The sequence below is a fragment of the Alternaria novae-zelandiae genome, assembly GCF_023758075.1.
Source record: "Alternaria novae-zelandiae strain BMP 2774 chromosome Unknown scaffold_23, whole genome shotgun sequence".
NCBI lineage: Eukaryota > Fungi > Ascomycota > Dothideomycetes > Pleosporales > Pleosporaceae > Alternaria > Alternaria novae-zelandiae.
The window spans coordinates 14,750-41,455 of record NW_026056983.1 but is presented as its reverse complement, the minus strand read 5'-3'; the positions used below and the strand labels follow the sequence as shown (position 1 = coordinate 41,455).

General features: G+C 43.5%; 4 protein-coding genes across 4 annotated transcripts; 2 read left to right on the top strand and 2 right to left on the bottom strand.

Annotated features, from left to right (window-relative positions):
• Positions 1-15: 15 nt before the first annotated feature.
• Positions 16-7,874, bottom strand: J4E88_009173 (Type I Iterative PKS; the record flags this gene model as incomplete). Its single annotated transcript, XM_049402778.1, has 2 exons — positions 16-7,775; positions 7,829-7,874. The coding sequence occupies 2 exons, from the start codon at positions 7,872-7,874 to the stop codon at positions 16-18; spliced, it is 7,806 nt and encodes a 2,601-aa protein (XP_049251266.1).
• A 940-nt stretch (positions 7,875-8,814) lies between these two features.
• On the top strand, positions 8,815-10,431 carry J4E88_009172 (uncharacterized protein; the record flags this gene model as incomplete). Its single annotated transcript, XM_049402777.1, has 2 exons — positions 8,815-9,643; positions 9,737-10,431. 2 exons carry the CDS (start codon positions 8,815-8,817, stop codon positions 10,429-10,431), a joined length of 1,524 nt encoding a protein of 507 aa, XP_049251265.1.
• A 3,347-nt stretch (positions 10,432-13,778) lies between these two features.
• Positions 13,779-15,188, bottom strand: J4E88_009171 (uncharacterized protein; the record flags this gene model as incomplete). The annotated part of the gene is made up of 3 exons (XM_049402776.1): positions 13,779-14,362; positions 14,418-14,599; positions 14,659-15,188. 3 exons carry the CDS (start codon positions 15,186-15,188, stop codon positions 13,779-13,781), a joined length of 1,296 nt encoding a protein of 431 aa, XP_049251264.1.
• A 466-nt stretch (positions 15,189-15,654) lies between these two features.
• On the top strand, positions 15,655-17,313 carry J4E88_009170 (uncharacterized protein; the record flags this gene model as incomplete). The annotated part of the gene is made up of 1 exon (XM_049402775.1): positions 15,655-17,313. The coding sequence occupies one exon, from the start codon at positions 15,655-15,657 to the stop codon at positions 17,311-17,313; it is 1,659 nt and encodes a 552-aa protein (XP_049251263.1).
• Between the last annotated feature and the right edge of the window lie 9,393 nt (positions 17,314-26,706).

Below are 26,706 nucleotides of genomic sequence, written 5' to 3'. Positions count from 1 at the left end.
ATACTCGAAATCGTTCTACACACTGTGTACTATCCGCTCCGCCAACGCCGCAATACTCGTGCGCGAATCCAATAGATCCACCATGCCAACCTTGTACCCCAGCGCAACGTGGAACCAATTTCGTAACTCGGCTGCAATCAAACTATCGACGCCATGGTCCGACACAGCACGCGCGCAATTCACAGTCGTTGGATCAAGCAAGAGCATAGTCGCAACCGCGTTGGATATGGCTGATGTGACGAGTGCGAGGGTTTCCGCGTGGCACGCGAGTTGATCTGAGCCAGGGGCAGCGTTGCGAGCCTTTTGCACAGCAGCACCGAATGCGTCGCGGACCTGCGCTGTGGATGAGCGTGCAGTGTCCTTCTGTGGAGAGTCGGCACCGCCCTCTTCCTGGCGCAAAGCATCTTCGAATGCACGGATCACATGGGAAACGCGAGCGTCGCCATGCCAGCGAGGTGTTGCGACGCTTCGGATACCCATCTCAGCGTCGTCGCGCTCTTTTGCGAGCATGTGTGCCGGATCCATGTATGTTACGTAGGTAGCGGCGGCGAGGGGGTCAGCGGCAGTTACATTGGAAGGGGGAAGAAACGCTGGCTCGAGAAGGCGGAGGAAGTAGCTTTCAGATTCAGTCAGGACTTTGTTGCGTGCCATCAAATCCAATGTGGTGGTGTCGGTGCTTAGGTGGCCAACGTCGTTGACAAGGCCGAATTGAGCAGCCGTAGCAGGCAGACCCAGACGGCGGCGATAGCGTGCGAACTGGTCCTGGAAGTTGTTGGCGGCCGTGTACGCAGCCTGAGTCGCGAAGCTCAGAACCGAGAGGATGGAAGTGGTCATGACGAAGAATTCCAACGGCAAGTGTTTGGTGGTGTCGTGTAGATTCCGCGTGCCAAGTACTTTCGCGGCGAGGCCATCCTGCCAGCCAGGGGCTGTCACCTTGTCGAAAGAGATATCTTGGTAGGAAACGGCGCAGTGGACGATGCCCTTGAGTTCGCCAATGGTGGATGCGTACTCAACGGCTTTTGCGACACTCTCTCGAATACCGAGATCGCAAGCAACGGGATGTACACGAATACCAGATTCGGCGAGCCTGTCCACAAGTGTCTGCGCTTCGGGCGCGCTCCCACCACGGCGGGACAAGATAACGAGCTCTCGTGCACCACGATCACCCATCCACTGGATAATAGACCGTCCCAGACCGCTCAGTCCACCAGTGATGATGTAGCAGGCTGCTGGGTCGAAGGTGACGGCTGGTGGTGCCTGTACCATGCGTATCAGTGAGTTTGACGCGAATGACACAACTAGCTTGCCAACATGTTTGCCTTTGGAGAAAGCCAGCAACGTCTGGTGGAGTTGGGAGATGTCCGAGATAGCCAGAGGTTGGATGGGACTGATGCGCCCAGCACGGTAGTGAGCGTCCACCGCGGTCATAAGCTCGGCACCTAGTTTAGGGTCGCGATCTACGACACGGGCAAGATCGAAAGATGAGAAGCTGGCGCTCTTCTGAAACAGCTCAAGGCCGATTGCACGGGCATCCTCGACGTCTGCGCGGCCAATGTCGATTAGATGGCCGAGTGGAGCGAGTGCTTTGGCTGTCTCATGAAGCATATCACCCTGAGCAGTGCTGAGAATGACATCGAAGCCCCCGTTGCGCGTGGCAGCCGCAGCACGATTCATTTCGGCCTTTTCACGTGCCGAAAACACATTCGCAGGGGGTAGGCCAATCGTCTTTACAAGGAATTGCAGCTTTTCTTGCGAACCAGCCATAGCAAAAACTTGGGCGCCCTTGGCACGGGCGAATTGGATGGCAGCCAGGCCGACACCGCCTGAGGCTGACTGAATCAAGACACTCTGGCCCTGATGCAGACGGGTAAGGTGTTCGAATGCGTAGACTGCCGTCATGTAGACAACAGGCATGGTGGCCATGTGAACAAGATCATCGGTGGGTCTTACTTTGCAAGCGAAAGCTGAAGGTACGCGAGCATAGTTGCCGAAATGGCCTTTCCCTAGGCCGTAGACTGGGTCTCCGACCGCGAAAGAGCTTGCAGCATCAGTGCCGACCTGAGTGACGATACCAGCGTACTCAGATGACAAGTTATTGCCGTCGAAGCGGCCAGTAGCCAAGACTAGATCCTTCCAGTTGAGACCGACGGCAGTAACCTTAACCTCAATGTAGTCACATGACAGGGGTTGTTTGCGCAGCTCTGTGTAGGGACGGAAGTACAAGGAGCTGAGGATACCCGGTGTTTCAAAGGCAGCGCGGACAGGGCCTTGTGTATCCAGTGGTAGAAGCTCAGCGCCATGAGTAGCTGGTGTAACGAGAGGCTCCGCATAAGCAGACAACGCAGGCTCGGGCAGCAGGCGACTCACCCACAGGCAGCCGCCATGCCAGGCAAATTCGCGGTCTTCGCTCGTCTCGCTATTAATGGGTCGCTGCAAGGCTTGCTCGCAGTCGACCAGGACGCGAAGGAGTTCGTCACTTTGCTGCAGATCGTCCAGAATAAAGTGGTCGGCGTCTATATCGACTGAGCAGAAGCGGCCTGTGGGTGCCTCAGTTGAGATGGTGCGTAGTAGACCGCCAGCAATAGCGCCGTCAGGACTACGGCCGACTGCCATGCCTGTCGAGGTGAGCCATAGCATGCTACTGGTATGATGAGTAAGGTGCTGGAAGAGCTCCAGCTGGCGCTCATCGGCAGCGAGCAATAGATGGTCATCATCCAGGAAAGCCACTACACGAGCGTCGACAGGCAATTCGCGGACCGAGCTGTCAAGTCGTACCGTCTTCGTCGATTCTCCGCGACATTCCAGCACACGGGCTAGTTGAGCGAGCAGAGGCGGTGGTTGTGCTGTGCTATGAAGAAGATGCACAGGCTGAATAGCCACACGCGCCGCATCCACAGCTTTTTCAGCCATATCGACCACGCCGGCCACGACAACACTCGACTGGGTCCAAGGCGCGGGATAGTCGTCCAGCACGATTTCGGCTCCTCTAAACCCGACCGAACGCAGCGTCGCGTCCCAGCCGGCCACATCGAGAAAAGGCCGCTGCATGCGTCCGTCATTCACACCGTGCCAGTATCCTTTTTGTGCACCGCCGATCATGTCGACCCACGCACTGCTGCCCGTCACTTCGGCCAGCACCAATTTTCCGCCAGTTTTGAGTAGCTTGCGCGCCGTCTGCAACGCTTTTGCAACCGATGCAGCCGTGTGCACGGCCTGCGACGCAAACACCACATCGTACGCCGCCTCGAAGCCCGCTGGCAGCGTGTCTTGTTCCATGTCCAGCACTGAAAAGTGCACATCGCCGTAATTGCTGAGCTGCGATCGCGCCGCCTGCAGCGCATTTTCGCTCGTATCTGTTACTGTGTAGTCGCGGTATCGCTTGATACTGTTCCCACTGTTGAGCGTCTCGAGCACTAAGCGCGCCGTCTGACCCTTCCCGCCCTTGAGTTCCAATATCCGAAGGCTCGGATTGACATGAGCCATTGAGTCGAAAACAGTAGATAAGTGAGTGTGAACCCCCGTTACGAACAGGCTCTTCTCAAAAAAGTCAGTCAGCAGCCCGCCTTCAGCCAGGACCGCTTCGCCACTTCTGCGCCTGTCCATGATATCAACCATGTGTGCGTGAAGCCGCTGCATACACCTGACTTCGACAAGATGACCGTGGCCTTCATATGCCTCTCGCAGACGTCGCTTGCGATCCTCCGCCGAGAGTTCTGTTGACTGCTCAGCTTGACCTCTCTTGGCCAACTGTCGAAGCTTTGCGATATAGCGTTCCGTTGTTCCCAAACCATCGATTTCCATTGAGTCAGTGTCATTCAAGAGCGTCTCAGTCACGTCGATGGCGATGAGCGACGCCATACTATCGAGCTGAGCAAGCACTGGTCCTTGAGCGACATTCTCCGACGGTGCTGGGAATAGTAAACGAGCCTGCTCATTACGGAGACTTCCGAAATCTGGCTTGTACACCATACGTGTGAACGGGCTCGAAAAGCCCCTGGCTCCGGTCTTGTCTGGAGACGTTGCCTCTAAGCTGTAACTAACGCAACGGAGGTCCTCAATGTCCACAAGGATATCGCCCGCCTCATCCTGAAGCTGTAGCTGGAGGTACGCAGATCGAAGGCCCTTGAACTCGCCGTATGCGACCGCTGTACCCGATGCTTGGTCAATATTACTCTTGACACGCAGCTCAGACAAGTGAATGGGAACGAATGCTGTCGTCGTTTTGTCCGTTTGGCCTCCATGGGATGCGAGGAGGCCAAGTTGGATCATGGCATCTAATGAGGCGGGATGGATAGCATATTCAGATTCTCCACCTCTAATCATGCCCGCCGTAGTCTGTAGATTGAGTCTGGCAGCGGCATGATTCTTGGTCGGGTCGGCGCGTATCTCAGACAAGGCTTGGAACGCAGGGCCGTAGCCAAGACCTATCGCAGCGAACTTCTTGTACCAGCTGCGCGCATTCACCGTTCGAGATTCGGAAGCTACACTCATCGTTTCAACTTGCGAGTGCTCAGAGATGTCCACCTTGACCATTCCGGTGCAGTGTTCCGTCCATTGCTCCGTTTCACGTGTAACGGAGCTGACTGAGAAACCGACCCAAGCCGGCTCTTGTGCAGTAGCTTTGTCGTCAAGCACCAGGCTGAGCATGATCTCGATACCATACTGATCCTCAGGGATGTTCAGTGCTGACTTGATATTGACGTTGCGAAGTGAGTGCCCTAGAATTGGCTGTGCGTCCTCGGTTGCCTGGTAGAGCTGCGTTGCCGCCACCATTGCCATACACATATATCCAGCAGCCGGGAATACAACATTGGGCAGCAGACGATGATCACTCAACCAGGGGAGGTCTTTCAAACGTAGCACGTTGCGGTATTGCGGTCGAAGTTTCGCGTTGCCAGCTACCCTAGATCCGATAAGGTCATGCCTGGGGATGGTACGAAGACGATATTCCTTGCTAGCCCGGCTCTCATAGTAAGCGACTGGTCCGTACGTGAACTGATATGGCGGAAGATCAATAGCGGTAGTGCCGTGTTCTAGCGCCCCAACACCTGCATCTACCGCGTTCACGGCAGCCAAGTCGATCTTAGCGTTGAGACCAAATAGTGACCCGGCGAGCTGTAGCAAAGATCTTGCATTGTCTTCTCCTCGCTTCAACGCGTACGCATATGGAAGTGGCTTGCCGATGCTCTTTAGAATCTGGTCAAGCGGGCTTCTTAGCGCCGGGTGCGGTCCGATTTCCACGAACGCCTTGACATCGAGTTCTTCCTGCCCTGCCAAACTGGCGACTGCGTCTGAGAATTGGACGGGTGACTCAAGATTGGCTCTCCAGTATGAAACCGGAAGGTTCGCTCCTGCAAGACTCTTCCAAGGAGTGACCGATGAAGACCAAGGGATATGAGGGTACTTTGGGCGCTGGTCTTTCAGTCCGGACTTCTCGAGATACGCCATGCCATCGGTGAGCAGTGTCTCATACGCATGGCCAAGCGCAATCATGTGATGTGAGTGATATGCATTTCCACCCGTCTTCAGAAGTCGGTTGAAGACGCCGTCGTGCGTGAGGGTCGTAGCGAGCCGCTTCACAGCCTCCTCGTCTCCAGAGAGCGTCAGGCTGCCGGGCGAGTTGACAGCTGCAATCTTGATATATTGCTCGAGCCCCTCAAGGTACTCATTGGCCTGCTCACGATCTAGACTGACAGCCAGCATGACGCCCTTCTTCTTATTCTGCGCCACAGCTTGCCCGCGGAAGAAACTCGCAGCAATCGCTTCAGCGGCAGTAATGCGACCGGCCGCGTAAGCAGCTGCCATCTCGCCAGAGGAGTGTCCCACGACACCTGCAGGGCTGACAGACCATGAGGCAAGGAGGTCAACGAGACCGATCTGTACCGCTGTACAGACTGTCTGCGAGACATCCGGCATCTGCACGCGGTCCGGTTCGCAGTTTCCAGAAAGTATCTCTGCAATATTCCAGGACGGCGCTCCAGGTAGAGATTCGAGTACACGGTCCAGATAGTCGACTGACGTGCGGAAGACATTGTAGTCGAAGAGTTGGGCGCCCATGGCATGCCACTGCGCGCCCTGCCCGGTGAAGACGAAAGCTAGACGCGACTCATCGGGCGGACTTGAGAAGGTCTTTTCCACATTCTTCACCAGTCCCTGCGCAACGTCGTGTTTGCTAAAGATGCGGAAAGTCCGTTGTGCAAGTTTGGAACGTCGCGCTGCGAGTGTGTATGCCACGTCTCCTAGTGAATGTTTATCGATGACACGAGCGAGTGCGTCTATGTTGGCATTGAGGGAAGTGTCGCTGTGAGCAGCGAAAGGTAACAGCACCAGTTCACGTGTGCTGACATCTGCTTTTCTAATTTTCGTAGGAGGTTGAGGCGTAGAGAGCTGAGATACCGCCAAGCCATTCCCATGGCTGTGAGTCGAGCCGTTCGCATGGCCATTCGCGTGCCCATTGACGGGTCTGATTCTGTTGACGATACCCGGCTTGACATAGTCCGGATATACGACTTCCACGTGGTCGAGAATGCAGTGCCCGATAGAACCGCCAAATCCAGCAGACGTAACACTGGCGCGTCGCAGCTTGTCTTCTGGCCATGGCATGACTTCGGTAACGACCCTCGCTTTGGCCTTGTCAAAATCGATCCTGGGGTTCAACGTCGTCACACCGATGCTAGGCGGAATCACCCCGGCTTCAAGGGCGAGTACGACTTTGAAGATACTTGCAAGAGCTGCAGCACCTTCAGTATGCCCAAGATTGGTCTTGACGGATCCAATCAACAAACGATCCTCCTCTGAGCTGGATCGTCCCGGCCCAAACACCTTACCAGCAGCCTCTACCTCGAGTGGATCGCCGACCCGTGTGCCCGTCCCGTGGCACTCGAGAAATGGAGTTTCGGAAGGAGACAATTTACCAGCATTGTGGTACGCCTTGCGGATGATGTCCTCCTGAGCAGTCCCACTTGGGTGCGTTATCCCGCTGGAACGACCGTTGGCGCCAATAGCGCTGCCGCGAACGAGTGCACGAATCGGATTTCCGTGCTGCATGGCCTGTTGCGGCTTCTTCACGTAAATAGCTGCGAAGCCCTCTCCACGAGCGTAGCCATCAGCTGCGGCATCAAAGGCATGGCTCATGGATGTACCAGACAGAGCTCCCAACTTGTCCATGGCGATCTGCATGCTTGGATCCATGATGTAGTTCGCTGTCGCCACAATCGCCGAGTCGCAGTCTCCATCCCGGATCGCCTGGATCGCCATATGGAGTCCGTACATGGCAGACGTGCAGGCACTGTCCAGCGTAACGCTTGGCCCGCGCAAGTTGAACACGTAGTTGATGCGGTTGCTGAGGATGTTGTGACACACCCCTGTGGTAGCATGTGGCCTGGCATACTCCCAGTCACGTGTCTGCGCATACGAGTTGTCGTAGGATATATCGGCGACATAGACACCCGTGCGTGTCCCATTAACACTTTCCCACGTCTCGCCTGCGCTCTCCAATGACTCGTACACCACTTCAAGTAGCTTACGTTGAGAAGGGTCGATAGTCTCTGCTTCGAGGCCTGAGATCCCGAAGAAAGATGGATCGAATAGTCGTGGATCTTCAGTCACCACGTAGCCTCCCTTTGCTGCCGTGGTGCCTGGTCTCTCTGGGTTCGGATGATAAAAGCCCTCTGCCGAAAAGCGTGGCGCCGCCCAATCCTGGTAGCCGGAGCGTTTGTTTAGCAAAAGTTCCCACAGGTCCGTAGGATTACGGACGCCTCCAGCCCAGCGGCAACCTGAACTGCGTCAGCACAAGCTCATGTTATACAGGTATTGCTCGATCACATACCCATCCCGACTATCGCCATAGGCTCAGGGTCTTCTGATCTAGCCATCTTCAATCGTCTAATAGTCGTTGTAAAAGTGCGAAGCTACAAACAGCAAAACGATACTGAACTATTGCAATGGTTCAAGCAAGCCAATGCACTTCAATTTGAGAGGATATATGTGTTGAACGGTCCTATCAATTCCAAGGCTGCCTCTCGGGGAACCCACACTCCGGTCTCTACAATCGATCAGCTACATGAACGGGCAGAAGATCGTGTGTAATCCGCTGATGTTGCGCCGATAGGCCTCATTACCAAAGAACGAGATAAGCCCATGCCAAGACAGTCTTCGCAGCTGAATCCCGTCAGCTTACTAGCCGTCAAAATTCGGCCGAAACCGGCTATGCAAACTATCAGCATTTCTGCACAGATGTGGGGAGCATACGGGGGAGAAAGGCCATCCCTTGCGTACGAGCTCGAAAGGTGAGTATCGCCAACATCATAGACCGCTGCGGGTGGGGGTACGTATTGTGGTCGGCGATCAGCTGGCGGTACTTCCGAAGGAGAGATTAGCCAGGTCGCTTGAACCGTAGTCCGTCGGGCGAAACAGCATAAATTCTCGGTGCAGATATCGGTTGAGCAGCTGGTTGTGTGCCAAATTGGCTATCGTGATAGCTGTGCCGAGGTGGCGTTTGCCCATGGAAGCCGCTGTGTTGAGCCGGTATTTGATAGACGTCTGGCTTGAACACTGGAACGCTTTGCAGACCGTGAACACGAATCCGAATACTACCTATCTTTCAATCTGTGCAAGCTGCGACCGCTTCTTGAAGTCATGATATTCCTTCAATCGATTGACGTCTCTGGACATGGGCTATTGTCAACCTCGTTCGGGGTCGCCGCTTGCCTTGGAGCTTTGTACGCCATCTATCGCAGCCTCCTCCCTCGACCACTCCCAGGAATCCCCTACAACCAGACCTCAGCACGTAGACTGCTGGGCGATGCACCAGATATGCTACGTGAAGTCAGCGTCACTCGGGAACTTAATGTGTGGCTGGTCAAGCAGGTCAACAAGCTCCAGGCCCCGCTATGTCAGGTCTTCGTGGAGCCGTTCTCAAAGCCTTGGGTCCTGCTCGCTGACCCTATCGAAGCGTACGATATCATGACCCGGCGACCGGATTTTGACAGATCGAATTTCATCACGGACGGGTTGAGTCCCATGGACAACTTCCATGCGCGAATGAAGACAGGCCCCCAATGGAGGACGACGCGAGCGTGGCTGCAGGATCTGATGAGCCCGACTTTTCTCAATAACGTGGTTGGGCCCGTCATGTTCGATAATACGATGAATCTCATCAGATTCTGGGATACCAAGACAAGGCTCGCCAACGGTTCCGCGTTCGATGTCAACGATGACTTGGATCATAGTGCGCTGGATGGGATGTTGTCATTCGTATTCGATCGCCATTTCAAGCACACCGCACTCGGCCCACAAATCGAGACACTGTCACGGATAGCCCCAACCAGTTTGGCAGTAGGGCCCAGAGGGGAAGTGCGGTTTCCAAGGGCTCCAGTCCACGAGTTCATCTCCGCGCTGTATGAGACGGTCGACAAGATCGATGTTGTGACCAAAGCCATGTCGCCCAAACTCGCGATGTGGTTCATTCGTCAGACACCCAGCTATAAGAGAGTGACGGCTGTAAAGAGACAAGTTGTGAAGGAACAAATCCAGGGAGCTCTTCAACGCCTTGAAGCTACGGACGAGCCAAGAACCGCAATCGAGCACATGCTGGTGCGTGAAAAGAAGGCCGCTGAGAAGCAGAACCGGAAGGCCGATTTCGGTAATCCTATCATGATGGACGAGGTAAGTCATGGATAGCCTAAATCTCTTTCAGGTTTGGATCTTAGCTAAAGCATCATGCTTCAGATCGCAGGACAATTCATAGCTGGTCTGCATACGACCAGCACGACACTTGCCTGGACATTCATCTACCTCACGCGTCTTCAGCACGTGCAGAGTAAGCTGCGGGATGCACTGCATCAGGCATGCAGCGATGCGCATGCGGAGAAGCGCGTCCCGACACTCGCAGAACTGACCGCGTCGCGCGTTCCCTATCTTGAAGCCGTGCTGGAGGAAACTCTGAGACTCCACGCGACGAGTATCGCCCGGCAGGCCAAGCGCGACACGGAAGTTCTTGGCCACCGCATCCCCAAAGGAACGAATGTTGTTATGATTGCCAACGGGCCAGGCTTTCACGCGCCAGCTTTCGATGTGGAGAGTGCGCGTCGTAGTGCAACGGCCGTTAAGTCGAGAGGATGGCGGGAGACGAGCGACATGCGGGTTTTTGATCCAGAGCGCTGGCTAATCCACAAAGTGGGTGCTGCTGCTGCTGCTGGAGTTGAGTTCGACGCAAACGCGGTACCGCAGATTGCTTTTGGCATGGGCCCTCGCAGCTGCTGGGGGCGAAGAATGGCGTATCTGGAGCTGCGCTTAGTGGTCTGCTTGGTGGTCTGGAATTTCGACTTGTTGGATGTGTCTCCCGACTTGGCTGACCCGAAGGCTAGCTACGGTATCGTCCATCGGGCGGACCAGTGTCATCTGCGATTGAGAGGCAGAAGAACTCTGTGAGTTGTCTAGATAGTTGGTCATTGTATGGGTACCTTGTACTCGATGGAAAGGTGATGGTCTTCGTTCGTGTCTTTGCTCCTGCGCGCTGTGCCTGCTGATGACGCGGGCGACCGGGCTGACTTCGGAACGCCGTCTCACACGTGACTGAGCGTCATTCCTCGACCTCGGGAGGCCATACAATCGCGCAAAACGGGTAGACCTCGGTGCGCATCATCGCGTATCACTGACAAACAAATTTATTCCTCTGTTCGCGTAAATACAGCATAATTATCCCAATAGCAATCATTTCTACCTTGGCGCAATGTCCGATAGAGGACTATACAAGAAATCGTTAAGCGCACCCGCATCCAGAATTGAGGGAGACGCATCAGACGCCGGCCACGAAGAAGTGTCGCCCGTCGGCTGATGTGCCTGGATCAGATTTGCGATGTCCAGTGGTGATGATGCGTTTTCTGCGCTGAGGCTGGAAATATGCTGCACCATGCTTGTGGAACTGGACGCGCTTCTCTCATTCAGAAGGCAGGACAACGCATTCGCACCTTCTTCAGCCATGACGCTGACTTCAGCTAGGGTGCGTAGACGACCGAGTGCATCGCTAGTAGCCTGAATGCACCGTTGACGACTGAGATGTGGCGTGCCTGACCCGAGAGGGTCGATCTTGGATGTATGACACGGGCCATCTACCCTACCAGCCGGGAACTCGGTGTCCTCACACACGCCGACCAGAATTACTGCAGCTTCGAATGTCGGTAATATGATGCCCGGAAATCTGGTATGAGACCCTCCCAGCTTCGCGTGCAGCTTTGAGACTCCATCCAGCACCTTGAGTGCTGCCACCGCTAGTGCCTTCTTCTGCGAGGCTAGCAGGACTTGCTTGTACGCAGGAAGTCTTTGAACTTGAGCAGCTGTACAGAGCAATAAGTCACGATAGTTTTGGCATAGACTCTCGTATATGGCGATATGCAGAATCTGCCGCTGAATGGGTAAGCGTCGCGATTGTTCGTCCCACTGCTCGCTTGGCTCAAGAGCGAACGCGGCAGGCATATTGGCAAGGAACTCAGAGCAGAACTGCTCATACTTTTCCTCGGTCGCAGTCGCGTCATACTCTGTATACGATGTCGAGGGGAATTTCCGCCAGAAAGCGGCCAAGCGAGCCTGCAACATTCGTTCTGAGAATGCTTCTGGAGCATTGTCGTCGTCCAGAATGGGTGTAAGATGCATTCGCGGTAGATTGTCCGCATCTAGAGCGGCGGGAAGAAACGGGATGCGATCGAGTTGGCGTGAGAGCATACTACGGTTTGACCTCGTCAGAATAACAAAACGGACATGCGATCACTTCCACTGATAACAGTAAGATATCGTCGTACCTGTCCCAAATGTAGAGGTTACAAAACACTCTCCGTCGCATCTCCTGTTCCAGCCCATGCATCTCTGGCATATGAACTGTGTGATTTCGATGGAGGCCGGCCCTCTGAGCTACCAAAGCAGCTTTGTTGAGCGTTTCCCAGAAAGCCATGTTCTGCCCTTCACACTGAAGTCGCAGTCCCAAGAACGCCAGATGCTGCACGCGTAGTAAAGAGCCTCTGGCATCAAGTCGCGCACATAGACTAGATAGCTTCTCCGCGATATCATCGCACAATGTGCGGATCTCAGACAGAGACATTCTGCGAATGCGGTCGATAGGATGTGACGGTGAAGGAAGGAATTGGGATGCGTACGAACACATTCGCATGACCAGTGCCACGAACTCTACGTAGAAGACAGATGACACAGTTCCCAAGCTCCACAGTTGTTGATACTGTGCTAAGAACCATGGTGGGTGCACAAGCTGCTCCTTCCTATATTTATACATCAGCTTTAGCAAAATCTTCCCTCCTTTGGTGACAAGGATAAGGACATGAAGTATTCCTCCTCGCAACTCATGGTTACGATTTTCGTACGGTTGACGAAGGAAATACGCGCGGATACTTACCAGTGAATTTCGTCGATATAATACTGGACTAAGAAGTCGCAGATTTGACGATCAGGCAATCCTTTCATTTGTTGTTCGACCTCCGGGGACGCCTCTCGGGTAACGTCCTGATTGCCGTGGTGTTCGCCGCTATTCAGTCCTAGCTGTTTATACCGGTGCTTGTTAGATGGATGATGAATTGATCGATTGCCTCATTTGTTCAGGTACAGTAACCACCTCACACAAGGAGAAAGCGGAACAGGTCTAGAGCTTGCACCAACACTAGGCCACTTACTTTGCGTGTGTCCATGTTAATGTAGGCTTTAGACCTGTCCAGTCTTTTCCTAGGTTGACATGCAGTTGGAGGTGCGATTGACTTACCTTACGAATCAAGGCGATTGTATTGCGTTCGCTGTACTCGAAGTATCCAAAAGACTCCGCAACAGAGTTGCTGCTTGGGCCAGGTGTGGAACTTCGCGGTCTTGCGTTGTTCCAATTCGTTAGGGCGTTAGTGGCAGACCCACTGGCATTGCTGTCATGCGGCTGGAGATCGTCATCCGCGGTGAGTTGCTCATGTTCGTTCCCACGATTCTCTACTCTCTGGGTCCGCAGCGACGTGTGATCAGCCTGCAATGCCTGCGAAGGGTAGTATGCGCACTCCTCCGGGCGTCGGCGACGAGAACAATGATCGCAGGGATAGCGACGGTTGCACTACATATTAGCGATACTGAGTTAGCCTAAATTGCCCTCGTGCGTTTTGGTACGTCCTTCACCGGCCCAAAGTTGTGGTTCAAGGCACGTGAGAACAACAAAAGACGGTCGCACCTTTTGTTTCCGTGTGTAGCACGGAATGCACGACGACACGATGCGTTTCTTTCCAGTGCTCTGCATCATGGAGACAGAAAAAGATGAGAAACGACCAGCAAGCGCGGAGAATCGAGGTCGAGTGTGGGGTGGTGGTATTTCTTGTGGTCACTGCAGGGCCTGGCGCGGTACCCTTGCACCTGCCAAGCAAGGGAACGGCAAGGGAACGGCACGCATTGCAGCGGAAGTACTGGCGCTGACGGAAGGCGCACATCAAGCCCGTTATGGTGAATGGCTAGAGATAAGATGCACTACAGCGGCAGTCTAAAAAATCCGAAAGCATTCATATCCAATAATCAATGCATGAGTATACAGTAGGGCTGACTGCATACTGATGGTTGCGTACTCGCGTCATCAGCAGTAATATGATCTTTTGAACCGGCTTCGTCAAACGTTACACACTATATCTAACTGGGACCACAGTACATGATTCACCGGAAGCAAGCAAGCAATCTTAGCGGTGGATATTTCAATTTTAAACTACCGCGACGCGCATGTGTACCGAATCTGCCTGACCCTGCAACTGCTTTGCTTAGCGTTGCAGGTACACTTCAAGCAGCCCCATTAGACCTTCTGGACGGAAGCTGCGAACCTCGTATCTATCATCCGCTTGTTTTAACAAAGCCTCAAATTCATCCCGAGTGCGCACCTTGCCACCAAAGCTCACCAACATGATGAGGTCAATCTGACGCAGGCCACGCTCAAAGTCGCGTGTTACCGAACTCTGGGCCGGGAGAATTAGGTCATTGATGAGCAGTGGAGTGCTGGGCTCGCAGCGTTCGAGTCCGGGGACTAGAGAACGCAACATGGTGACAACGTCCTGGTCGCACCAATTGAGCGCGCACGCCCGCAAGATGTAAGCAGCTGCGTTGCCCACCGGCTGCGGCTCGAAGAAGCTGTGCTGCATGAAGGAAACCCGCCTCTTGGTCTCATCAGTGAGCAAAGACTGACCCGCTAGGTGCATATCGGCGGAGTCTTGCACCACAAAATTGAGAGCTGGAAAATGCTCAGCCAGGGTGATGGAGACTTTGCCGCTACCACCACCCACGTCCACTACAGTGCCCTTAAGGTTGCCCCAGGGAAAGGCCTCCTTGAGGACGTTGATGTTCAAGTTTACTAGAAGCACATCAGTGTTAGGCCGGAAGGTGGGTTCAGTACGAGGACGACTTACGCTTAGCCCACCCGGCCATGGCTTTAGCAAAGCGAATGGAACGCTGGGTATCCTTCTCGTAGAACTCGAAGATGGGCAGGCCGTGTCGAGTGGTAAACGGCGTGAGTGCACTGTTGTACTCAAGCGGCGATGCTTTCACATTATCAGCTGTAGAAGATGCAGCCTTGAGCATCTCATCAACCCTGTATTGAAGAGGGTCAGTGTGCGGACGAATGTACCACAGCTGCGATTTCCGACATACGTGTAGTGCACCGTCGAACGAATCTCTTCGTCATGGTGTAGAAGATATGAGCTGGGGCTGTGGGCGACATAGCCATGGGCGGGTTCTCGGAAGATGGACTCGGTGATCAGGAGGCGGACGATGCGGCTGGTCCTGTCCAGGTCAACACCTGCGTGTTTCGCCAAGTCTTCCAGCGAGATATTGCCATGCGCGGGAACTATGCTGAAGAAGTCGAAGTCCAGTGCCACTTGAATGGCTGCGAGCTCGTAGCCCTGGCAGCAAAGTGCGCGGAAGTGTCGTTTGGGCCCCTCGACGAGGTATTGGAGGTCTTCCAGGGAGCGCTTCAAGTTACCATGAAGCTCAGCGTACTCAATCGTTTCTGGGCGGTCGATGCAGTCTGACGCAAACGTAGGCGATGCATGTTTGTTTGCTACCAAATAGTCGGCGATTGCCTGCGTATGCTGAGTAACCTGTTGAGCAAGGGCGAGCAAGTCGACCGTTTCGGAGTTAGGAGCGGATTTAACGCCGATACCGTTTGCTTGTGTTGACATGATGGCGCTGCGCGTGTCGCGTTGATCAAGATGAATTACTGTCCCTCATGCTTTGAGAACGCATTCTCAAATTATACAAGCCGCCAGTCATCATTTCGGTCATCATGCTCTTGCTTGAGGTTGTGCAGCTGCCGCATCATGTCGGGCCCGGTTTGTTGTCAGACATCGGGTGCGTAATGTTTGTCGCTTGTCCGGGCCAGTCAGCCGATCGCTGCTGGTCGTCGGGTGGGAGTCGTGGGAGTCGTGGGAGTGAAAGGGTGAAATTGGTAATCCCGCTGCTTACCTACATGACCGACGTTTTCGGCCGACATTTTACGGTCCTTGGCACTTTCTCATGTTGTGCATTACCAACCCCGACGCTGCTTGCTCTATTTGGGGGACAAAACATCTGAAAGAAACATGTATTTACAGTACTCTAGCCAGTAAAATCACACTCAACCTACACCTCTGTTTCTATCTCTTTCTCATGGATTCCAATACCTCTTCGACACCAGTCGCGCGTTCAATCAACGACGAGAAGCCAGCGGAGCCGACCCTTGGCACTCTCGGGAATGCAGCGGAACCGGAGAAGCCTCCGCGCGACATCTCTGGCTGGAAATGGTACCTGACTGTAGTGTCTATCCTGTTCTCCACCTTTCTCTACGCACTTGACGCTACGGTTGTCGCGGACCTCCAGTCTGTCATTGTCGAGGAATTCGGCGGCATCCAGCAGCTGTCGTGGCTGAGTGTTGGCTTCCTGCTCTGCGCTACAGTAACCACTCTTTTTTGGGGACGCATCTACGGCCAATTCGATGCCAAGTGGCTCTACATTTTCCATGTTGCGATCTTCGAGATTGGCTCCGCCATCTGCGGCGCTGCGCCGTCGATGAACGTGATGATTCTCGGCCGTGCCATTACGGGCTTAGGAGGATCTGGTCTGTACGTCGGCTGCATGACGCTTATTGCGAGCACTACCACCATGTCTGAACGTCCGGTCTACGTTTCTGGCACCGGCTTTACCTGGGGTCTCGGCATCGTCCTGGGCCCAGTCATCGGAGGTGCCTTCAGCGAGTCTGCTGTGGGATGGCGATGGGCGTTCTATATCAACCTACTCATCGGCGCGGCGTGCGCTCCAGTCTACCTGTTCCTCATTCCCAGCAAGGATCCTCGGCCCGGTGTCTCGTTCCGCTCGCGAATTACCGACATGGACTATCCAGGCACTATACTGCAGGCCGGCGCGCTGACAACTTTCATTGTTGCCATCAACATGGGTGGTATCTCGTATCCGTGGGACTCAGGCCGGGTTATCGCACTGTTTGTCGTATCCGGTGTTCTGTTCATCATTCTGGGCATACAACAGTATTGGAACATACTCACAACGGAAGCGCGTCGCATCATCCCTGTGCAGTTCTTCCGATCACGGATGGTGCTCATTCTCTTCAGTATCACCGCTGCCGGTGGAGCGTGCTCTTTTGTGCCCATCTACATGGTCCCAATCTTTTTCCAGTTTACCCAGGGCGACGGTCCCCTCGATGCCGGAGTGCGGTTACTCCCTTATATCGTCGTCATGGTCGTTACCGTCTTCATCAATGGTGGCTTGATGTCCAAGTTGGGATACGTCATGCCTTGGTTCCTTGGTGGTGGCGCCCTGGTCGTGATCGGCTCCGCCCTCATGTACACAATCGATCTGGACACTGCTACGGCTCGCGTGTACGGCTTCACAATCCTGATGGGTGTTGGAGTCGGTATGTTCCTCCAGGCGCCATTTTCAGTTGCCCAGGCAGTCGTCGAGCTTGAAAATATTGCGCCAGCGATCAGCTTCATCACTCTGGCTCAGTCTGTGGGCATCACCTTTGCTCTAGCCATCGCCAACGCTATCCTTCTCAACCAAAGCCAGAACAGAATCGAGGGCATTTTGACTGACGTCTCTTCGGCCGATATCCAGGCCGCTATCCTCGGTGCTCGATCGGATATCGTACAAAACCTATCCCCAGAGTTGAAGACTCGCGTTCTTGCTGCCATTGTCAGTGCCATCAGCAAGACCTACAGCCTTACTATTGCCGGTGGCGCTCTTGTCCTGGTCTTGAGCATCTTCATGCCTCGCAAGCGACTCTTCCAGAAGAATGCTGATAGCACTGCTCCCTAAGCTGGCTTTGGTCAACTACCGTTCCTGTCCTGCTTCTCCATTGTCAGTTTGCATTGCCAGAAGCACACAGCTAGCCTCTGTAGATCAGGGGCGGAAGGAAACGCGCGGATACTACAACACCAACACGGATGCAAGCATGCCTTGCACCGGTTAAAATGTACAATTACCCTAATAGATTAATCAACAACCTTCCCTTCATACCACCAAGCATGCTCCTCAGTGACACATCATGAGCCCCAAATTTTAACTGTATCTGTGACTGATGCTGAGTGTCGCGATACGGCGGACAAGCGTACAAAGTAGAGTTCCAAGGTTGGTGATATGCTGGTTGGCCGTGTAGGAGAAAAGGAGCGCTGAGATGACATCACCAGATGCAGCGCCAAGCCATTAGCCCGATCGAGCATCGGCCTTTCCCTATGTCGACTGGTGCACGAGCGTTCAAACCTTCCGTGGGCCATGCCACAGACACACACCCACATGCGCCAATTACACTTATAGCAAACAACGTGCCTTCATTCAAGCTGTAGTTGACACCGCTATCTTTCCCAGCCTCGAACTTTTGTCATACCATTCGGACATGTCATTGCGCGTTACCCAGGTATCTAGAGTCTTCCAAGGTTGACTAATGCGTTTCGAAGCGGCAATCACCACCCTAACACTACCACGAGGATGACATCAAACTCTTCATCACTTCGTTCGTGACCGAAAAGCATGCAGCAGTTCATACTCCCCGCTCGTAACCGCGACCCAACCCTAGCGAGGGCTGAGATCATAGTCACTCTTGATGCTATTACACGCAACAGGCACCTCCGCTTCAATCTCCCCCCTTGCAATCTTCTCTTCTTTTGCCTTTCGCTCCTCGCGATAGACCCTCATCTCCTCATCGCGCTCGTTCTTCGATCGCATAGTAAAAAGCATGCCGGGTGGGGGGTTCCACCACTGTCTAAGCGCCATCGCATCGAGTCAGCTAATGTCTACATACTAAGTGTACGCACTTACTCCTCTAGAATCGTTCTACTATTAGACTAAAGTAGTAAGTACAAAGTAAGTATATTTATTAAAGTAAGTATTAAATAATAAAGTAAAAATACCTAATTTATAATACTATAAGTTTTATAAAAAGTTTAGTTATATTTTAATAAACGCGTACTTATTTATAAAAGCTTAATAAACTTTTTAAAAAAAAACTTAGTAGTTTATTAGTATTTTATAGTAGTTTAAATTATAACTATAAGCTTATAAATAAATAAAGTTATTTAAGCTTAAAACCTAATTTAGAAGTTACTAAATCTTACTTTAGAAATTTAGTTTAAGCTTAAAAAGTAGTAGCTTTTTAGTAGAAATAAAATAGTTTATAAAAATAAAATAAGTATTAAGAAGCTTTATAAGTAATAGTACTTAGCTTTTAAACTATTTATTTTTATTTTTTCTTTTATTTAACTTATATAAAGCGCGCTACTTATTTATAAAGCTAAGATTATTAAATAAAATAATAAAAATAAAACTATAAGTTTTACTACTTTTTACTTTAAAAAAGTTAAAAAGTAATAAATAATTATAAAAGCTTATATTAAGTTATTAAAATTTAGTTACTATAAGTAAAGAACTATATAAAGTTCTCTTCTAGTTCTTAGTATATATAATAATAGAAATATCTAAAGTACTTTAAGATAACTATATTATAGTATAAAAAATAACTTACTTTATAAAATAAGCTTATTACTACTTAGAAGTCTATCTAAAATAATAGTAAAGAAAGTTTACTAGTAGATTAAAGTATAAAAGAATAATAATAAGTTCTAATTAATATACTATATACTAAACTATAATAGTATAAAAGAGTTTTTTATAAAAGCTTTTAATATAGTTAATTAGTAACTAATAGTTCTATAATAGAGCTTATATTAGAAAATTAAGTAAGTTCTAGACTAGTTAATAAAGAATTCTACTAGATCTATATACTTATAGAGTCTCTTATATAATATTATAAACTTACTAAATCTAGTTATTAGTAGAATTTATATAAAGCTAGTATAGCTAGAACTTAGCTCTATTAAAGTTTACTTTCTTTACTTTAGTTATATAAAACTTATTAGAAATCTTATACTTTAGAAAAAAGAAAAAGTATATTTATAAGCTATATTAGTTTTAGTAGTTAAACTAGTAAAAGAAATAGTTAAAACTAGTTACTTTAGATAATAGTTAAATAAAGTATATAAAAATATACTATTTATATTCTATAAAGTAGTATTAAAAACTACTTTTACTATTACTATACGTAATAGCTACTTTAGTTAATAAAGTTCTTAGTAATTTATATATAGCGTTAATCTTATACTATATAAAAACTTAGTAGTAAGATAGTAACTTAGATATATCTACTAAAGTATTTATTATATAAGTAGCTACTTATAAATTTAGTACTAGAAACTTAAAGTCTATAAGTTAAGATTATAAACTAATAAGCTTAAAAGTTATATTAAGATTTACTATATAGATAGCTCTCTAAATCTCTATAATACTTTTAAATAAAAAGTAATACTATAATTCTTCTACTAGTATAAGGTATTTATTATTATACTTAATATTATTATAACTACTTAGCTATAGACTACTCTAGATCTTTCTAGATCTTTTTAGACTATACTAGCCTATATAAGCGTAGGCTCTACTAGCGTAGAAATCTAAAGAAACCTTTTATAAGTAATAGCTCTACTTAGATTATCTAGTAAAAGTTTATATTTATATAATCTTATATTAACCTATCTTACTTTTATAATATAAACTTTTATCTATAACTATTAGTAATACTATAAATATAAGTTTATTATAATTATATAGTATAGTAAAAAATATAGCTTTTTAGACTTAGCCTAGACTAGCTAATACTTTATTAGCTCTAACTACTACTAAAAAAAAATTATAAGCTCTAATATCTACTATAAAAATACTACTAGTTAAGAAGAGAATACTTATTAATAAACTAATACTATTAACTTTTTAGTAAAAGCTTAAATAAAAAAAATAGCTTTTATTAGAAGCTAAATAGTATATAAAGATTACTACTTTATATATTTAATATAAAGCTCTTAAAGCTATACTTACTAGTAGTAACTTTTAGACTTTATTACTATCTATACTAATACTAGCTTTAGCTATATCTACTAAGAGTACTTTATACTAAACTAGACTTTTTAAAATTCTACTTTTAAAATCTAACTCTCTAATATATTTTAAAGGTAAGAATAGAGTATAACTTAATAGCTAGACTAAAGCTTATAAATACTTTTTTAAGAGTAACTTTACTTTAACTAACTTAACTATATAAGTTAACTTTATAATTAGATAGCTTAGAAACTACTAACTTAACTATTAGAAAAGAATAGCTAAAGCTATTATAGCTAATCTAAAAGTGCTAGTTTTAATCTAAGCTACTCTAAAGTTAGCTATACTAAAGTTTTTTAGCTTTTTTTTTTAAATATAAGTAAATAGCTAGAAAGAAAATTAAAAATATAAAATAGCGTTATTATATTTCTACTAAGTTTCTTAACTACTTTAAAATATAATAAAAAAAGCTTAATACTTAAGCTACTCTTAATAATACTAATAGAAATTATATTTATAACTTTTACTCTACTCTTAACTTAAAGATATATAAATAACTAAATAATATTAAGTAGAAGTAGTATAGCTTTATAGTACTAAAGACTAAAGCTAACTAGTAGTATAAAGCTCTAAAGTCTATACTTTAGGTTAGATAGATCTAGATAGGTATAGATAATACTAGAAGAGACTAGTTACTTTTTAAGTAAATATAGTATAATACTAACTAGTATAGTCTACTTAGCTAAAAGATAAAACTATATATACTACTTAAGAGAAAACTTATAACTACTTTAGTAGCCTAAATAAGTATAAAGAATATTAGTTAAGTTAAATACTATAACTACTACTATAAAGAGTACTATAAAAAAAAGTATTTTAACTTTACTAGTATCTAGAAAAGAAAAGTATACTTTTAGGCTATCTAACTCTATAGTTTAAAAGACTTATTATATACTTTAAAAGTTTTATTACTACTATAAGTAGTAAGTATAAAACTAGGCTAGAGATAGTAGACTTATTTTTAATTACTATAGAAAGTACTATTTTAGCTAAATTTAGGCTTATCTATATCTAGGCGCTTCTTAATAGTAGTACTAAGGCTAACTTTATTAGTTAAGCTATAGCTAGTAAAGCTAGATACGTACTATAATAAGATAGTATAATCTAGTTCTATAGTTTTAATAGCTAAGAACTAGCTATATTAAGCTAAGTAGATATAAAGTATACTATAACTAATAGCTATAATACTATCTAAGAAGAGTAGAGAGAGTTTTATCTAAAAGCTTTTAAAGAATTTAATATAATTTTAAGTATACTATAGCTAGAGTAATAGTAATTTACTTTAAACTTTATCTTAAAATTTATAAAATTTATAAAGTAGACTAAATACTATAAAATTACTCTAAAGACCTCTAAATAATTTATAGCTATACTTCTTAATAAAAATAATAATAGTTTTCTACTAGTAGTAGACTAAATAGGTCTAGATAATAGTATCTTACTATATTAGTACTATAGCTTTTAGGTAAAAGCTTTTTCTAAAGAAAACGCTACTATTCTAGCTAAATATAAACTATATAAAATAGTAATTAAACTAGAGAAAAGAAAGAACTTACTTTATAAACTACTTTATAGTCTATTAGTAATAGAAGCTAAGATAATATATAAATATATTAATAAGAATTTAGCTAAAGAATAAATTAGGTACTTTATCTCTAAGATAGAGGCGCTAATTCTATTTATAAAAAAGAAGAATAGCTCTCTCTAGTTATATATAAACTACTATAGCCTTAATATAATTACTATAAAAAACTACTACTTACTACTACTTATAAAAGAGTCTCTTAATTAACTTAGATCTATATTAATCTATACTAAACTAGACTTATAAAATACTTACTATTATATTTATATTAAAAAGAGAAATAAGTAGAAAATAGCTTTCTACACTAGATATAGCTATTTTAAATATACTATAATACTATTTAGCTTTACTAATACTCTTATAGTATTCTAAAATTATATTAACTTAATTTTATTAGACTTACTAGATATTTACTATATTATATACTTTAATAATATTCTTATCTACTTTTAAAATAAGAAGAAATATATTAGCTAAATCTAAAAGGTATTATTTAGACTTATCTAGTATAGACTATATACTAAGCTCTTTAAGTATAACTTTTATATCTAAAAAGTAAGCTACTTAGATTTTATAGTTACTTTATAAAGAGTAAAAATAAAAACTAACTATATTAATACTATTTAATTCTAGTTTATACCTACTTTAGTTAGAGATATTTAGATCTTTCTAAGCTTTACTAACTACTACTAGTACTTTATAAAAAAGTTTTTTAAAATAGCTACTTCTTTCTACTAGATTATCTAAAGGCTGTTTAAGGTAAGTAAGAGTAGCTACTAGTAATAATAAGAAGAATTATACTTAATTAAGCTAGAATCTAATACTATTAAAGCTTTTAAAATTCTTAAAGAAAGATTTACTATAAGCTCTATTTTAGTCTATTTTAACTTTAGCCTACTTTATAAAGTAGAAACTAATATCTTAAACTTTATAATCTTTAGAATTCTAAACTAGTTTAGACTAGAACTTAATAGTAAGAATCTATAGTACCTAATTATATACTATTTACGTAAGATAATCTCTACTAAGCGTAATTATAATACGTATAATAAAGAACTTCTTATAGTAGTAGAAGCTTTTAAATACTAAAAGTATTATTTTAAAAGTATAGCTTATAATATTATTTTTTATATAAACTACTATAATTTATAAAAGTTTATATTTACTAAAGTACTATTATATAGGTAGACTAAATAAGTAAAATAGCTAGCTACTTTCTACTTTACTATAGTCTACTACTCTATATAAACTAACTCTACTAATAAACTATTTAAACGCCTAAATTATAAGTTAGATAAAAATATAGTAAGTTTAGCTAGTAGTAATAAAAAGTTACTAGTAGAGCTTTAGTATAAGCTATAGTTAACTAATATAAATAGCTCTAAAAAGTGTATAGTTACTTTAAAAAAGATAAGAAAACTTTAGATTAGAGTAGTTATAGATATAACTAAAGCTATTACTCTAGATTAATTAATATTATCTACTAACTAAACTAAGCTACTATACTTTATACGTAATACTATTAAAAAAAGTATACTTAGTAATAAGTATATAAACTTTACTAAAAAAGTACTATTAATACTAAATAATACTTAACTATAGTAGATAGACTAATAAAGTATAAAATTAGATAATATACTTTTTTATAAAGAAAAACTTTATATTCTAAAAGTAAGTTATATTAAAGTTTTATAAGCTTACTATAATAACCTCTTAGTAAGCTACTTTAGATTTACCTAAACTCTAGATTTTATATTAAAAGAATTTTAGTAGCTAGAGATCTAATAGATAGTTAAGAACTACTATTAGTTTTATATAATCTGCGTAAGAATAAAATCTACTAGATATACTAGATATAAAAAACTATAGTTACTATTTATACTAGCTAATATCTAAAAGAATATTATAATAGACTTTATTACTAAGTTATCTCTAAGTACTTTAAAAGAATAAGAGTATAATAGTATACTTATAGTTATATACTACTTCTCTAAAATAGTATACTTTATACTATCTAAAAGTAACTTAGATATACTAGAACTAGCTAAAACCTTCTATTAGAAGATTATATATTTTTATAGCTTACTAAAGTTAGTAGTTACTAATAGAGAAGTACTATTTATATTAGTATACTAAAGTACTTTTACTTAATACTTAGAGACTAAATAACTACTATTAATAGCTTTTTACTTCTAGACTAATAGCTAAATAGAGCGTATAAATTAAGTTCTAGAGTAATACTTTAGAGCTTATATAAACTATAAGTAAAATAACTAGATAACTTTACTAGCTAATACTAAGTTTATATATAATAACTTTAAAGATAACTTAACTAGTATTACTCTATTTAAGCTAGTATATAGCTATATAATTCTATCTATACTAAAGTTAACTAGCTTAGATTTAACTAGACTATTTAAGCGCGCGCTCTAAGACTAGAAACTATATAAAAAAGTATATAAAATAGTATAATAGAACTTAGTAAGAGTCTAAGAGTACTAATAAAAAGTATATAATAAAAACTATAAGCCTAAAAAGTTTAAGATTAGTAATTAAGTTATACTAAATATATATAATATCTATATAACTAGACCTAAGAAAAAACTAAACTATAAGTACTAAAGTCTACTTAAAGTAATAAAATAAATTAGTAAGTAAGCCTACTAACTAAATCTTTTAAAAGATAGTAGAATTTACTTAGTCTTCTACGTTAGCTTACTAGAGAACGCTTTTAATACTAGTCTAGTTTAAAAAGACTAAGATTTACTCTATTATATTACTTTATAAATAAATAATAATATATATAAAGTAGATAAAATACTTAAGAAGTAAAAGATAAAAAATTCTTAAATATACTTAGTTAAATAGATAGACTACTTAAACTTTAATAATTAATAGCTACTTTTAAAAAAGATCTTTCTTAGCGCTATAAGAGCGTTTAAGAAGTTCTAAGAATACTTTAACTAGAGATAATTACACTAGAGTAGGCCTAGAAAGAGCTAGATAAGTTTAGATTAGTTTAGTCTAATATTCTAATAAAGTAGACTAGAGAATATATTAAATTAAATAAATTAATAAATTTTCTAAGTATAATAGACTTTAAAATTACTTAAATTTTAATTATAAGTATAAAAAAATTAAGAATTATGTTTTTAGAGCTAAAGCTAATCTATACTAATCTAGACTTATTTAGATTAGATAGTAACTAATTACTATATAAAGAATAATAATAAGTAGATTAGAACTAGAAAGAACTTTAGAAAGCCTAACCTAGACTAATCTATACTAGAGTATTTTAGACGCTAAACTCTATAACTAGAAAATACTAACTAAAATAAAACTACTTAAATTAATCTAAAAATAGCTCTAAATAGGCCTAAACTACGCTAAATTAACTTAGAGTAAAGTAAAGTAATTAGCTTTAAAGCTATCTTTAGTAGCCTTAGATAGCTTACTCTTAATTAAAAATAGTAAGTTAATAAAACTTTTAATCTTAGCTTTTAAAGCTAGAATCTTCTTCTTAAAAAAATCTATATTCTTTTTTTTTTAAACTAAATTAGATAAGTTTAGATTAGAATAAAGAGAGGTATACTTATACGCTTACTAAAAGTTTTAGAAGCTTTATTAGTATTACTATAAAACTTAGCTTTTTAGATAACTCTAAGAACTTTAGTATTAAACTAGATATACTTACTAGAGTATAAAAGCGTATTTTTATTATTAATATATTAGATAATATATTTCTATTTAGATTAGTATATATTAGTATAAATAACTCTAGATTACTTATATAGTAAAAGTAGTAGCCTAAGCTATAATATTCTACTTTAGAAATAACTTATCTATATTAGAGGTAGTTAAGATATTATAAACTAGAGTGTTTAAAAGCGTCTAAAAGTATATCTTATAGATTTTAGCTTATATTATAATAATACTAAAAATAGTATACTTAGGTAGCTAGATTAGTTTAGATTAGTTTAAATTATACTAGAATAGTATTATATACTTAAAAATAATCTTAACTAGATAAGTTATAATTAATATAGTATAGAAAAGTTAAGGCTTTCTTTTTACTAATAGTATAAAACACTATTATAGTAGTTCTACTTTATAAGATCTAGATTAGTATAGATTAGTCTAGATAGCTCTAGAAAGAAGCACTAACTTATATCTTATAGTTCTTATCTAGTAGATAGTAGTAAAGCACTAAATTAGTTTACTAGTTATTCTTAATAGTAGTATATAAAATATTACTATAGTATATATAACTATTTAAATTACGTTTAGCTTTAGTAGTTATATTCTTTAGTTACTAGGCTCTAAGCGCCTATATTATAACTAGATTAGTATAGATAAAACTAGATTAGAATTAAAAATAGCTAGTTATTACTAGAATACTCTAAATAGTAGAAGATAGAGATAGATAGTGTAAGATTACGCTAAATTATAGTTAATATAAAAGCACCTATACACTATAATTATTAGGTATATACTTCTATTATATAAGATATTATATATAGATAGATCTATCTATATAGCTAACTTTTAATATTTTTTACTTAATTAGAGCTAGTTCTAATTAGGCTAAGGTTATAAGTTTAATCTATAATACTACCTCTCTCTTTAAAAAGAGTAGGTTCTAT